Source organism: Buteo buteo, chromosome Z (assembly GCF_964188355.1).
Source record: "Buteo buteo chromosome Z, bButBut1.hap1.1, whole genome shotgun sequence".
Taxonomy (NCBI): domain Eukaryota; kingdom Metazoa; phylum Chordata; class Aves; order Accipitriformes; family Accipitridae; genus Buteo; species Buteo buteo.
The window spans coordinates 67,522,086-67,538,178 of NC_134204.1; the positions used below are offsets into that span (position 1 = coordinate 67,522,086).

The 16,093-nt window shown below is 41.3% G+C and overlaps 1 protein-coding gene across 4 annotated transcripts in view; it reads right to left on the minus strand.

Moving 5' to 3' along the window:
• Positions 1–16,093, minus strand: part of SNCAIP (synuclein alpha interacting protein) — a 92,217-nt gene that overhangs the window by 42,527 nt on the left and 33,597 nt on the right. For 2 of the 4 annotated variants that reach the window (XM_075020305.1, XM_075020304.1), the window contains exons 2-3: positions 12,142–12,244; positions 2,749–2,821 (exon numbers count right to left, since the gene is read on the minus strand). In XM_075020305.1, the coding sequence (XP_074876406.1) occupies positions 2,749–2,821; positions 12,142–12,198 (130 nt within the window). In that variant the 5' untranslated portion in view covers positions 12,199–12,244. Of the gene's footprint in view, positions 1–2,748; positions 3,029–12,141; positions 12,245–16,093 lie in introns of those variants that run through there. The other 2 variants (XM_075020303.1, XM_075020306.1) reach the window with 2 other exon arrangements.

The following is a 16,093-nucleotide window of genomic DNA, read 5'->3' on the forward strand; positions in this document are numbered from 1 at the left end:
AAAAAACAGATTTTAGTACAGTTTTCAGTTTGCCAGTACTATTATCAGTGCTAAAAACGTCTTTTTTGACTCAAGAGTTTTAAACAAAGCTGTGAATTAACTTTCACTGGCAGAATCCCCAGTGCTACTACCGTCTTCCAGGAATGCCTGTACTTGCTTCTGTCAACCCCTTTTCAAAGCAATAGATGAGTGCAGATGTAATTAAAATCATCATTGAAAAATGTCCGGCTGCAGAGGCAACCATGAGACAACAGAGCTACACAATAAGTTGGCAATATCGCACAGTGTTAAGGAAGAGCTCATAACCAGTTCTTCTTTGCTATTGGTCTGCATTTTACTTTAAGATTACTATCTGAATTTTGAAAAGAATACACTCTGCTTCCTGAAAACAGATATTGATGCTGCCACTGTTACGGAGCAGTCCTCATGAACAGACCACCCAGTATGATATGTCTTAGCGGCTATTCTTGCTCTGCTTCTCCGGTTTACCTTGCTCTTGGAGCAGCTGAAGGAATGAGTGGCTTTAACTCTTTTTATGACAAGAGGAGATAATGCCCTGCTGTCACATGATCAGCTGCTAATACTGACAGGTAGGGGCAGGGGAGAAATGGCAGTAGAGAGAAAATGGGGGGGAAGGGGATGTGGAAGAGATGAGGGGGCTACTGGGTGGGCAATGAAGGGTGTGACAATGAGAAGCAGTAAATCATAGAAACATAGAATGGTTTGAGTTGGAAGGGATCTTAAAGATCATCTAGTTCCAACCCCCCTGCCATGGGCAGGGACACCTTCCACTAGACCAGGTTGCTCAAAGCCCCGTCCAGCCTGGCCTGGAAGACTTCCAGGGATGGGGCATCCACAGCCTCTTCGGGCAGGAGAGGTTGGGGATGGAGAATTGTGGGGATAAGAATAGTGAGAAGAATGGGAAGAAGAAGGGTCTAGAAGAATGATGGGAAGAATATTGGGAAAGACTTGGGGGGAAGGCTGGGGGGAATAACAGGGGAAAGACTCGTGAGGAAGAATGGTGGGAAAGACTGGGGAAGGAATAATGTGGGGGAAGAAAAGGGGGAAATGGGCAAAGAATGATGGGGTGAACACCGAGGAAAATGGGGATGAAGAATGGTGGGGAGGAATGGTAGGGAGAACAGGTGGGAAAACAGTGGGGAGAATGGCAGAGAAAATGGTGGGGAGAATGGGGAAAGAAGAATGGGAGGAGGAATGGGGGGAAGAATGGTCCTAGGAATATGGGGAAGAATGAGGGGATGAATGGTAAGGAGGATGGCAGGGAAGAATGAGGAGGAGAAGGGGGGAAGAAATGGGGGAGAAAGAGGGAAGGAGGAGGGAAGGAAGGAGAAGGAATGAGGGAAGAATGGGTGGAAGAATGGTGGTGAGAAATGGGGTAAGAATGGGAGAATGGGGAGAGAGTGGGGAGAATGGGGCTAAGAATGGGTGAGAAAGAGGGAAGGAGAGGGGAAGAAGGGAGGAGGAAAGGGATGAGGAAAGGGGGAAGAAGGAGCAAGAAGGTAGGAAGAAGAAAGAAAAGGGGTGGGAGTGAGGCAGGGCAAGGATGGAAGTGAGGAGGATGGGGGGAATATGGAGGGGAGGGTGGCAGAGTATGGGGGAAGACAGGGGAAGATTGTGGTAGAATGAGATAGGGCAAATTGAGGGGGGTGAATCAGGGGTCCTGTGCCTTTCCACTTCTTCCCTGCCTCTCCTTGCAGCAGATAATACCTTGTGCACAGTCACTGCTGTGCCCTGTGTGGGCAGTAACACAGCAAGGAGGTATGGTAAGGAAAGCTTTTCTTCCCTTTATTGCCAAGGGCAGTGGCATACGGCTGTGAGGACCTGCCCTTTAATGACTCTGGTAGAAGAAGTAGCTCTCAGAAAGTTTCAACTTAGTTACGCACCTCAGAAATTTGCCACTCTCTGGAAGGAAATCTAGAAATAAAAGTTGCCAAAGTATAGCACAGTTCTTAAAGCTTTTCAACATCCCACAAATTCCAGGTCTCCCATTACTGTTATAAAAGTATTTGATGAAACAACATTAATGAAAGTTCAATTAAAACATCAGAAAGCACAATAAACTTTTCATAGCTCAACAAAAATGCTCCTCTCACCAATCCATTTCTCCTCCATCAGGAAGAGAAAAACAAAAGCGGACTAATCTGATTTACAGAGTGAAAAACAACACTGAATACACTTTTTGTCAGGAGGGCAGGGGGAAAGTCTCCAGCTGGTTCTCATCTATATGCCATGATTCTTCATTTAGTTTACACTATTAAACTAAAAAACTCAGCTTTAATCTTAACTATTACAGTATGCCTTAGAGTAGATTCTATCATGTAGCATCCTTGATACAGTTTCAGACTCTGGCAAAACATCATCCCTCAAACTGGTCGTGGCCATATGGGTAGTAAATGTATCCAACATTTTTTCATTGGCGCCTACATTATTACGTCTTGTCACCAATGGTTTCTCGGGTTTTCAAGTAAATTGTTGCATATACTGTGGTTTGGAGCTGCTGAGATGAAGCCCTACATTTATCTGTATACAGCCAAATCCTTTTTTGGAACTTTTTTCTTTCTAATGAACTAACATCTGTTGAAAAAAAAAAAGTCATGTTTCCAGAAAGCTGTACAAAAATGAGAGAAAACAAAACAACAGAACACTGCCAAGAAGCTATTGTTGCCAAGTTTTACATGATAAAAAGCAGCCTAGAAAATGATGGGTGAACAGAAGTGGGCATCATACCTGATCTGTCTTCATTTTGTGAATCACACCTTCTACATAATTCTGGGATGGTCTTGAGAGAAGTTACAGAATACTGTAAAAAAAAAAGAAAAAATGTGTATGAAGTAATTAAATTAAAAAGATAAAAAGTAAGACTTTCAAGAGGTCCTGATGTCATGGGCACAGCCTAAACCTACCAACCCAAGGGTACTTCCGGCATTCTGATGGTCTTCTCAGGTTGCATGAGAAAAGCAGATGGCATCTGCTTTTGTGCCCCACCTTGAGGGATATCAAACAGACTTTCAAAGCTACAGCAAAGCATATCCACACCTCAGATTTCTCCTTCCTGCAGATCACCATTATTTGAGTCACAAATACTTTTTATACATCCATCCTTTCCATGGGATGCAAGATACAACAAGGGTGAGAATAGATGTAGGCTTCACAGTAAATGTCAAGGTTTCTCACTTTGTCCAGCTGGGCATCTATTATGGTGATTATGCTGCAAGACACTTCATGCTTAAAAATTAGAATTCAAGCTTTCACAAACCAGTATGTAAAAGCGATGCAGAATATTTGCACCGTAGAGATTTGTTTTCAGAGAGGGATGCATACACATCCTCAGATGTATATGTACAGTATACATCTGTGTGTATGTATATGTACATATACACATCAGATGACAGGCTTATTTCTCTAAACTAGGCTTTATTAAAGCAAACTTGCATTATTACTTTGATGTGACAGGATATGCCTGATATTAATCAGTATGTTATTCTCTGAATTCAGCATTATAAAGGAAAAAAACCCAGGGATGACATATGTATCTTACTAACAGAAATCTTTTTCTTATAAACTTGTGGAATACCCTTGGTAAGACACATGATCCAGTGTTACAAAACTACACATTCTGACATACAGAACTTAAGTTACTTAATAGCAAGCCTTCTTTAATCAAATGCTTAAATGTTACAGGAATCTTCACTTAAACAAATGAAAATCATTATGTTTGTGAAAGATCAATGGCTTTGCTCATATAAAAAAAACTATTAAAAACAGTATTTTGGAAACTAAAACAGAAAAAAGCATTTAGGATTAGCACAACTGAAAAAATTTAAAGAATATATAAACACCATATGTTTTCAAAGACAGATATTTTTAGCTGGTGTGCTATTGACCACTGAAGCAAAACAACGACACATAAAACCACATGAGCTTTCCACACAAAAAAGAAGCGGTCATACATTGTCCTGTCTTTTGCTGACAATTCGTCATTCAAAGTTTGATGTGCTTTTGATTCACAGCTGGCAATCTGCTTAAAAATAATCTGAAGTCGACCTCGTGACCAATTGCAGAAGTCATTTACTTCTCTGGTGCAAGTTTAAGACTGTTGGTCAATTGATCGTACTTTATTAAGCCTCAAAAACCTCCCATGCCTTACTTTTTCCCTTGCTGTCCTAATTCAGGGATGTATTGAGAAACCTCGAATACAAAAAGTATCTCTCATAAGTATTCCCAGGATCAACACAGAACTTATTAATCAAACTGTGTAGCAGTACTCTACAGAACTACCCAGTGACTCCAATCCCCATTAAACAAGGAGTTGTCTATAAGGCTGTGACTGCTCCAGGATGTGATGGCCTAAAGCGACAAAGGCCAGAAGAACAGAGTCAGGGAGAAAGATGCTACTAAATACAAATTAATACAAGTTAAACACACACATGCACAAACACCATGTGCTGTGCTTCACTCTAGTCATTGTTTAATAAAGATTGAGCAGTTAAGCTACACATCTTGCTATTTCAGCACAAAGACTCAGAAGGCAAAGTTGAACTGGTCTAGTAAGATTCTTAAGAGAATCCAAGGAACATGTCTCCAAGGAATATGGTAGCTTCATAAGATCAGCTGGTGCAGTTTAAGCTATTACACAGTTTGTAATTCAATTAGAATGAGGTCTTTTGTATTCCATTGCTACGTGTTTTGTCAGGCAACCTCAAAACCAGAAAGCCATACTTCTTTTTGTCTTTTTTCCTGTTCTTTCCTGGAAGAACGGATTTTCCTTCTGTTTCATCATTGCACTAAAATGTATTCAGTAACCACCTCCCACCACCAAAAATCTATTAGATGTTATAAATGTGATTATACATTTTAATCATATTGGTTTGATTTCATTAACAGATTTCCTCCCATTCACCTCTGTCCTCAAAAAGACTTCTGTGCATTTATATTTCTGCCATCTGTATTTTGTGGTCAAGATGTGAAGAACTGGCTTTTGGTCCAGGAAGCAATTAAAATTACTCCTTAAAGTGGACCTTGCCCAACCATAAGCACAATCCATTGCCATTTCTTCCCTCTAGAACTACTTTCTCTCATACTCTAGCTCCAGCTCTGATCAAGAGTAATGTTTGTTAGCTTTTCTTCAACCAAAAATTTCAAGGTTACTAGTGGTATCACAGAGAGACAGCAAAAGAGGTTGAGATTGCAACCCTTCCCTGGAACAGAATTTTAGACCTAATGCTTATTCAATGGCATTTAAAATTAATTATTTCCCACTTTTCATTCAATAAGTTTAAGTTGTTTTACACACAAAACAATTCTCACATATCACCATTAGAGTAACCAAGTCAACCTGAGTTGAGAGTCATGCCCAAAGGCCTAAGTGCCTATGTGAGAGCTAAGCACATCAGGTTGCTTCATTAGTCAATGCTTACTGTGATCGTTGGTATTTTATCAAAGTGTGTTGTGGTTGATGGTGAAATTCAGTAACAAAACTAAGGGCTTCTTCCCAGGATAATGCATACAATGGCATTTTTGATTGCTGTTTGAGGTTTGGGTTCCTGTTCTGCATTTAAGGCATGCCGAAATAGTGAATTTCAGTAGACCCCTTAAGAACTTTGTAAGGTGGAAGAACAGTATCAATAGCAAACAAGAGACAAGAAGCATTAACAGGTAATCCATGCAAATGCAAGATATTCCCGATTTTCTTCAACAGGCACTATTAATTCAGGGGAAAATGGAACCTCCCTTATCGTACTAAACATTTGTTCATTATGTAAAACTGCACTACAGAATTTGAGTTAATGCAAATGTTAACCTTTTAAATTTCACATGGTTCTCAAATTTTAATGCAATGAATTTTAAACCCTGCACATGAGAAAAAAACCTTCAATCTCTACTAAGGCTCTTTTGTGCAGTGCCGCTTGTCTGCCACTTGCAGACTCACTTGTGTCTGAGAAGTATCAGGAAGAAGAAATACTGAATCATGAGTAGTGGCATAGAAATGTATACACAAAATAATAAAAAAAAAATGTAAAATAAAAAGCAGAAGTTATTTTTTAACATTCTGTTGTGCAGAATACCTTTAATGTCTCCTGAAATTGAGTCAAAGGGCAAAGTTGAACACATAGTGTTACTCTAAGACCATGTCATCAGAACCACAACTACCCCCCAAAACACTAAGGACCATGTCCTGCTCCAACTGGAGTCAGTATCAAAACTCAACAAATTCACCTCCACTGGACCAAGACACCAGTGACTGTGTCTTGCTCTTAAATGCAGAGCTGCTTGTTTTCATTTAGATAGAGAAAACAGACACCTTCCTTCATTATAGCTTATTTTTTTCCAGGTGTTATTACTACTACAAGCCATTTAACAGTCTCATTTCAGTTTATTTGCTATTGTGGAAAATAAACTGCTACATTAATATTCAAACCTCATTAAATTAATACCTTTATATTTCATATGCTTAATCATTTATAACTGTGCAACTCCACCCTTTTTCTTAGATATTTATTTGGGAGTAGCAAGCTACATCAAGACCAAGTAAAGCAACAATATTTGGTTGCAGGAAGATTTTTCTCAATAGTAGTGTCAATTTAAGCAGCTCCAGAGTAAAAAAGTGGAGAAAAGAAATTAGGCTGGCACAGTGCATTTGAGAAATAATATCTTCCCCAAATAAAATTCTTACTTAATGGCTGTGATCAGCATCTTTGGAGTACTGGTTAGGTTATTTGCGCTATGTATTGTTTATAGCATCTTAAATAGACACTCCATATGTTATTCTGCCCTTTAACTTTGAAGGAGTCCTATATAGACACTAATACTGTTAAAGGTACAAAATGTCTGTCTGAATCTGATACTTTCTATGAACATTTTAGTGGTCATCTGCATTTTGTTTCATTCTGAAAAGGAAGAGAGGGAAAATAAAGAAGAAAATTATCAATGAGTTCATCAGCTGGATGGGAAATAAATCAACCCACTGCAGTTTATGCCTGTGCCTGTGCAGCTATGTAGGACCCTCCATGCTGAGCCCTGAAGTCCTGGTCACTGGGTAGGCAAATTCTGGCTCTGTGTCACCCGTATACCCGTGTGAACCTGAGGGGTAACCCAGCTCCTCCCATGGCCAAGGAAGAGTGTGACAGCAGGCTCAGGACGTGCCCCATGCGAATTAAATGGGAGGCCAGAAGATCGGCCATGCTCCTGACCATAGATAGTTTACATCTGCCCTGCCAGGTGAGGATTGACATGAAGAAATTTTTCAAGCTGTTTCAAAATAACTGACAATTCAGCTGCTTAATTAATTTTTAATTCACTTACTGCACTCACATTTCACAAACTTTCAGATTAGGCCCAGTCCTGCACTGGCACCACTGAACCAGGCTTTTATTCATATAGAGCTATTTGAATGATCAGAGCCATAATCTATACACTCAATCCCAAACAGTTTACAAATAACTAGCACCAGGAGCTCTGGTTATGACTAAGTGATTTGGTATTATTTCTGTAAACCAAGAAACACAATAGTTTTCATTTGCACAGTTTGCCAGCACAGTAGAAATCCCATATTTTAATTAAAGGATTAGGAAACCTTCAGGTAACCATAACAATAGCATACAACTTACAAGCAGCAATAAATTTATTGGCAAAATCAAGAGTACTAATGGGAAAAAGAGGAAAGTTTAAAACATACTTTTAACAGTGTATCTATCATTTAATGCAACTTAAAGGTTATTTTTTTTTTTCTTCCTTTCTGTTAGTAGATATAATGAAGAAATAAATGAAAATATTCAGCTTGGTTGCTTAACATCATTGCAGACAGAATATTATTTTTGCTTAATGTAAACAAAGAGTCCCAGAAACCTATTCTGCTCTCTAAATTACACTCAAATATACTATACCAGATGCATCTAGAATAGTACTATCTTAGTTTGCAAAATAAGCACTGTATTTGCATTCCAGGGCCCTGAGGGAATTGGTAGTTGTAGTTGCTAAGCCACTCTCAATCATATTTGAAAAGACATGGCAGTCAGGTCAAATCTCCAGTGACTGGAGATATGTGAATATCACATCCATTTTTAACAAGGGTAAAAAGGAGGGCCCTGGAACTACCAACCAGTCAGCCTCACCTCACTGCCCAGTAAGACTGTGGAACAGATCCTCCTGGAAGTTATGTTGAAACATATGGATGACAGAGAGGTGATCAGAGACAGCCAACATGGCTTCACAAACGGCAAATCGTGCCTGACTAATCTAGTGGCCTTTTACAACGGAGTGACAAGAGCTGTGGATGTCATCTGCCTCAACTTCTGTAAGGCCTTTGGCACAGTCCTACACAACATCCTTGCCTCTGATTTGGAGAGATATGGGTTTGATGAATGGATGGTTAGATGGATCAGGAATTGGCCACGTCCAACGAGTTAGAGTCAACAGCTCAATCTCCAAGTGGAAATCAGTAACTACTGGCATCCTTCAAGGGTGCATACTGGAACCAATACTATTTAATATCTTCATCAATGACATAGTGGGATAGAGTGCATCCTCAGAAAGTTTTCACATGACACCAGGCTGGGTAGTGCAGTTGATTTGTTTGAGGGAAGGAACGCCATCCAGGGGGACCTTACTTAACAGGCCTGAGGAGTGGGTGCATGCAAACCTTATGAAATTCAACAAGGCCAAGGTGCTGCACCTAGGTCAGGGCAACCACCATTATCAGTACAGACTGGGGGACTGAGAGCAGCCCTGCAGAGAAGAACTTGGGGATACTGGTGAATGAAAAATTGGACATAAGCTAGCAACGTGCACTTGCAGCCCAGAAAGCCAACCGTATGCTGGGCTTCACAAAAAGAAGTGTGGCCAGCAGTCTGAGGGAGGTGATTCTCCCCCTGGTCTCCACTCTCAGGAGACCCCATCTGGAGTACTGCATCCAGCTCTGAGGTGCCCAGTACAAGAAAGACATAGACCTGTTGAGTGGGTCCAGAGCAGGGTCATGAAAATGGTCAGAGGGCTGGAACACCTCTGCTATGAAGAAATGCTGAGAGAGTTGGCTTTGTTCACCCAGGAGAAGAGAAGGCTGCAGGGAGACCTTCTCATGACCTTTCAATATATGAAGGGGGCTTATAAGAAAAATAGTGAACAACTGTTTACCAGGGCCTGTAGTGACAGGACAAGGGGCAACTGAAAGAGGGTCAATATAGATTGACGATAAGGACGAAGTTTTTTACAATGAGGGTGGTGAGACACTGGAACTGGTTGCCCAGAGAAATGGTGGGTGGCCATCATTGATGACTGTATTGGGTTTATGTGGCAAACCAGCAGTGGGGGGCTGCAGAGGTGGCTTCTGTGAGAAGACACCAGGGGCTGCCCCCATGTGGGACAGAGACAGTTCCAGTTGGCTCCAAGATGGACCTGCAGCTGGTTAAATCTGAGCACATCAGCGATGCTGGCAGCACCTCTGAGAAAACATCTTTAAGAAAGGGTAAAAAACACCGCACAACAGCAGCTGCGAGAGAGGGGTGAAAAAAAATGTGAGAGAAACAGCTTTGTAGACACCAAGGTCAGTGAAGAAGGAGGGGGAGGAGGTGCTCCAGGCATTGGAGTAGATTCCCCTGCAGCCCGTGGAGAAGACCATGGTAGAGCGGATATCCACCCTACAGCCCATGGAGGACCTCATGCCGGAGTAGGTGGATGTGCCCGGAAGGAATCTGCAGCCTGTGGAGAGCCCACGCTAGAGCAGGCTCCTGGCAGGAACTGTGGCCTGTGGAGAGGAGTCCATGCAGGAGCAGGTTTTCTGGCAGGACCTGTGACCCCATGGGGGACCCACGCTGGAGCAGTTCATGGAGGACTGTCTCCCATGGGAGGGACCCCATGCTGGAGCAGGGGAAAAGCGTGAGGAGTAAGGAGCAGCAGAGACAACATGTGATGGACTGAATGCAACCACCATTCCCCCTGCCCTCCTGTGTTTATCGGGACAGAGACATAGAGAAGTCAGGAGTGAAGTTGAGCCTGGGAAGAAGGGAGGGGTGGTGGGCAGGTGTTTTTAGATTTTTTTCTTGTTTCTCATTATCCTATGCTGTTTGATTGGCAATAAATTAAATTAATATCCACAAGTCAAGTTTTTTTGCCTGTGATAGTAATTGTGGAGTGATCTCTCCGTCCTTATCTTGACCCACTTGGTGGCCAGCCAAGGTCAACTCACCACAATGGGGCTTTGAGCAACCAAGGGGGGTTGGAACTAGATGACCTTTGAAGGTCCTTTCCAACCAAAACGATTCTATGCGTCTATGATAATGGAGAAATACACAGTTACATTTTCTTATGTCTAAATGCAACGTAAACAAAAAAAAAAGAAAAAAAAGAAAAAAAAGAAACCAAAACCACTTGCATATCTATTTGCCTTTTAAAACAAATTCCTGTCTATTTTTTATGTCTATTACATTTTGGTCATTTTGGCTGAAATGGTCTACAAGGGTCCGGACTATACACAGTGGCTTTCTAACTCAGGTACATTTGTAAGTACATCATTTTAACAGCCTTCTTGCTGTCATTATTTTTAGTCAGTACTTTTCTGCACTGGATTAGAACCAGAGGGCTAACAGGAACAATATAAATTGCTAGCGCTGATGCTGTGCAGCTGCTCTTTCCATGGCAGGCTAATGATAAAATGTGAAGGTCAGGTATCTCTAAATTGTATATGGGGAGATATGAGTAGAGCACTAGAATAACCATGAATTCTCTTGTTAATCTGGATTCTGGCAACAAATCCTTTGTTCTCTTACCTGCTAAAGCAGGGAGTAAAAATGCTACCTCTATAATTTGTGCAGGTTTTTTATCCAAGGTTCAGTACCCAATGAAAGAACAGCCTATTAAAACAGGCAGCCTGAGCTGTTCAGCGGAAAAGTGAGTAACCTAACCCACCAGTATGCAGCAACAGCCACAATGGGAGAGACATGGAGAGGTTACATCTATTATGTTTTACAGTTTTACAAAACTGCGTATAGAAACAGATACCAGGACATGATCTAGTATATAACAGTAATAAAAAGAATGTTGCCCAGAATAAGGTATTTGCTCAAGATTGGCTCATTCTTTTGTAATATCCTGGGCATTTGCCATATTCCTCTTTAATAAAAATTCAACATTACAGTAGGTAAAAAAAAAAAACAACCCTCTCCAAAAGGAATCTGTCTGCGAATAAAGCATCTGGAATGTTTTAAAATGAATCAAGAGTCCTGAACGCTAAAGGGAAAACCAGGCCCTTTGTTAAAAAAAAGAAATAAAACTATAAAATTATGAAAAAACATGGAAGGAGATGGTGGCACACTTTCTTTGACCTGCAAATTGAATTAATAAACTTTCTTATAGCAGATTTAATTTATGTATTCAAGTCCATTGTTAATCAGGCATTCAACATATTAGCAAACCTCTTACACAAAAACCAGAAACACTAGCAGTAGGAGTATTATTATGAGTAATAGAATATACTGTATCAGTGCTTCCTATAAGAACAACTAACAATGTAGATGAACAGTACTTTTCCTTTCAATTACAGCTGCAGTTGGTTTAGTTGTGACACTAAGGATCAGTGCTGTCTATGAAGCCCTGGAAGTCCTTCTGCCTCTTTCTGTACTCTACCATGTCACAGGTAGCTATACCACACCTATTGATAAAATCTTGCTGTATTTGGAGATGGCTACTGGTGGAAAGAGCAGAGTAACAACTTACATGAAAAAGGAGCAATTCAGAGGTGAGAGAGGCAGGAGTTTTTTTACAACTGAAATACATTCAATTTAAAAAAAGGTAAACTTCTATTGTGGTTTCTAACGCTAACATTAGAGTGCATATAACTCATTCAAAACAAGAAAGTAGATAAAGAACGAGAAATAAAACATGTTTATTAATTTGATTTGCAAGTCATTTTTACTACCTGAAGGAGAGGAATCAAGTTTTCCTTCCAAGCTTATCAGAGATTTCCCTTACAAAAACACCTTATTTTATTTTAGATTCAACCTATTTAAACGTTCCTATATATGAGGTAAAAAGGAGTGTGGCTTCTAAAAATAGTGTTGTTTGTTATATCAGGATTGAGATATCCAAGATTGTCTCAACTTGAACAAATAAAATAAGATTTGTACTTACCGATATATCATCACTAAAATCTATTTCATCCAAATCAAGGTATTCAGGGGCTTCCATTATTCTTCTATGGACATTTTGAGTGAGTCAGCACAGTAGTAAAGACCTAATTAAGAAAAGAGAAATGGATTGTCTACTAAAGAGTCAAAACCACACAGAAATGGTTTAATATAGTTGCTAGATTACTGAAAACATTTAACTTGAATAGTAGGCTTTCATAACTTAATCCTAAAAGCTAAATATGATTTGCTATCTCTACTCTGCATATCATGAAGAAGCCATTTCAATATTTAGGGAGAATAGCTAAGTGGTACTTGAACTGGAAGTCAAAAATACTTGATTCAGTCACTCAGTCCTTCCAGAAGTTCAATAAAGGTGTAAAGACCTAAGCTGTTGAGCACCCTCATGACCCTGCAATCATAGCTGTGTTAATGATGTAACTTCTGTTAAGGATGCTATTACTTTAGTGGCCTGAACACAGCAACTTCTGTTACTATAGTTTTCCTCTGCTCAAGAAGGCAGAAAAGAACTGAGAATCATGCTGTGCACAGAAAACAAAATCCTATCACACCTTATCTCAACTTACAAGCAGACTAACACACAATACAGTCAGTGCTTTACAGATGGATGATTTATCTCTCCTCAGCCTGCAAGTGCACTTCCCCCAAAACAGTAACCAAGGCAAAACCAGAATTACATCAGTGTGCACTGATTATCAGGGGCCTTAACCACTTCCTCACAGTAAGGGAAAAAGAAGAGAAAATTCTCTTGCAAGCAAGAAATTTGGCTGGAAAAGTCAATATGTAATTCTGAGTAAATTGGTGCTTAAACAATCAGAAGACCAAAGACAATAAAACTCTCATTACTTTCTTAATCCTGACTAGAATAAAGGTGTGCATTATCACTACAGACAAGCATAACAGGAGTAAAAGTGGAAAGAAAGCTGTTTTAAAGGAAGCTGAAAAAGAAAAGCATAATGCATTTTTAAATAATGTGAAGCACTACATAAGTCTTAAGCATTATTATGGAAGAAAATGAAATCTTTCTAGCACTTGTACATAACAAAAGGAAATGCTTAAAGGAAAAAAGTAATACAAGCCCAATTTATTCATATGACAACTGCCAAGAAATATGTTTATGAATAATGAATTCAGCTGTGTAGGTCTAAGTAAAATCACTGTGTGAAACATTCATATGCAGTTAAGAATGTCTTAGGACAAGGGGTTTGAAGAAAATGCTTTTCTGCAGGTGTTATACTTATTGGCAAAAAACCCCTCAGTCATTAATCTCCTTCATAATGCCCCACCCAAGCACAAAGCTGATCCTAAGACATCTGTCATGGTTTAACCCCAGCTGGCAACTAAGCACCACACACCCTCTTCAGGGGTATACCTGCTGCAGCACAGACTTATCCACAGCCACAGATCCTTCGAGGTGTACCTTCTCCAGTGTGGACTTATCCCTGGGCCACAATCCCTTCCAAGGTATACCTGCTGCGGCACAGACATAACCACGGCCACAGATGCTTTGGAGTGTTCTGCTCCCACATGGACACATCCACTCATCACAGTCCCTTTGACTCGAGTTCACACTGGAGTTCCAGCCTGTCTAGTACAGCAGCACAGCAGGCAGAGAAAGCAAAAAGCAGCCACTAATGACCACGAGACTCCAATATACAGTAACAGAAACAAGCCCCATGGCAAATACAGGACCCTGCCAATTAATAGCTAAACAGCAATAACAGCTATAAATTCGATCTAGCACATTCCAGTCAAACCTGTGGTTCAAGTGGTCTTGACCACTTCAAGCCCCATGTTGGGTGCCAAAAAGGAGTGTCATGATTTAACCCCAGCCAGCAACTAAGCACCATGTAGCTGGTTGCCCACTCCCCCTGCGGTGGGATGGGGGAGAGAATTGGAAGGGTAAAAGAGAGAAAACTTGTGGGTTGAGATACAGGCAGTTCAACAGGTAAAGCAAAAGCCGTGCACAGAAGCAAAGCAAAACAAGGAATTCATTCACCACTTCCCATTGGCAGGCACCTGTTCAGCCATCTCCAGGAAACCAGGTCTCCATCACACGTAACGGTTACGTAGGAAGACAAACACCATCACTCTGACCATCCCTCCCTTTCTTCTTCCCCCAGCTTTACTTGCTGAGCATGACGTCATGTGGTACAGGTTATCACTTTGGTCATTTGGGGTCAGCTGTCCCAGCTGTGTCCCCCCCAATTTCTTGTGCACCCCCAGCCTGCTCACTGGTGGGGTGGGGTTAGAAGCAGAAAAGGCCTGGACTCTGTGTGAGCACTGCTCAGCAGTAACGAAAACATCCCTGGGTTATCAACACTGTTTCCAGCACAAATCCAAAACATAGTCCCATACTAGCTACTATGAAGAAAATTAAGTTTATTCCAGGTGAAACCAGCACAACATGTGTTCTTGAAAAGTTATTAGAAGAAGAACCAAAAGACAAATCTACAGTTTTAAGCTGAAAGAGCTGGAAAAGCACATTTTTATTTCTCACCAAGTTACTGAAGGTAAAGGACTATTCAGCATAATTGTCTCTTTAAATGGATATGAAAAAACCTCTCCAAACATTTTGTTGTTGTTGTTGTTGTTGTTTAATGTATTAGGATATTTCTCTTGCAACATGAGAAGGAAGGAACTCCTGGGGAGGAGAAACTGGGGAGGAAGGCAGCATGTAAGAACAACCTCAGCTACCTATTATTGGCTCTCACTGTTAGACTTGAGTGAAGCAGTGGGAAAGGAGATGGCTACAAAAAGGTAAAAACAGTATAAAGGCCTCAGTCCAACCTGATATGAGGAAACAGAAGTGGGTATAAAGTGAAACTAATCAGAAGCTTTTCATTTTGCACAATTCCCAAATGTTAAGTTTATTCTTAGAGGGAACCACTAAAATCAGACAAAATCTTTGCAATGAAAGGAATTAGCTGTTGTGAAAAAACATGACACATTCAAGCCTTCAGATTCTTTTCCACGTTAGAGATTTTGCTTTCTTAACAGATATATAGAATTTCAGTATATTATTTTAAGGGTTATGCTTGAATGTTTTGCATTTAGGTGACATGACAGCCTACTTGTGGCAAAGTGCACCGTCATTGTATTGGGTTTGTGTGGCAAGGTTTCAGTAGCAGGGGGGTTATGGGCCTGGCTTCTGTGAGAAGATGCCAGAATCTGTCCCCATGTCTTATAGATACAATGCCAGCCTGCTCCAAGACAGACCCACTGCTGGCCAAGGCCAAGCCCATCAGTGACAGTGGTAGCACCTCTGGGATAACAGATTTAAGAAGGGAAAAAAAAACCTATCCAAATTGCTCAATTGCAGCTGGAGAGAGGAGTGAGAATATGTGAGAGCAACAACCCTGCAGACACCTAGGTCAGTGAAGAAGGAGAGGGAGGAGGTGCCCTAGGCGCCAGAGCAGAGATTCCCCTGCAGCCCATGGAGGTCCATGGTAGAGGAGATATCCACCTGCAGACCATGGAGGACCATATGCCAGAGCAGGTGGATGCCCAGAGGAGGCTGTGACCCCATAGGAAGCCTGTGCTGGAACAGGCTTCCGGCAGGACCTGTGGACCCATGGAGACCGAAGCCCACACTGGAGCAGGTTTTCTGGCAGGACTTATGAACCCGCGGGGGACCCACTCTGGAGCAGTGTGTGCCTGAAGGACTGCACCCCATGGAAGGGACCCACGCTGGAGCAGTTAATGAAGGACTGCAGCCCGTGGGAGGGACCCACACTGGCGCAGGGGAAGAGCGTGAGGAGGAAGGAGCAGCAGAGACAATATGTGATGGACTGACCACAACCCCCATTCCTCATCCCCCTGCGCCACTCAGGGAGGAGGATGTAGAGGATTTGGGAACAAAAGAGTGAAGTTGGACCTGGGAAGGGAGGGGCTGAGGGAAGGTGTTGTTGGTTTTTTTTTGTTTCTCACTATCC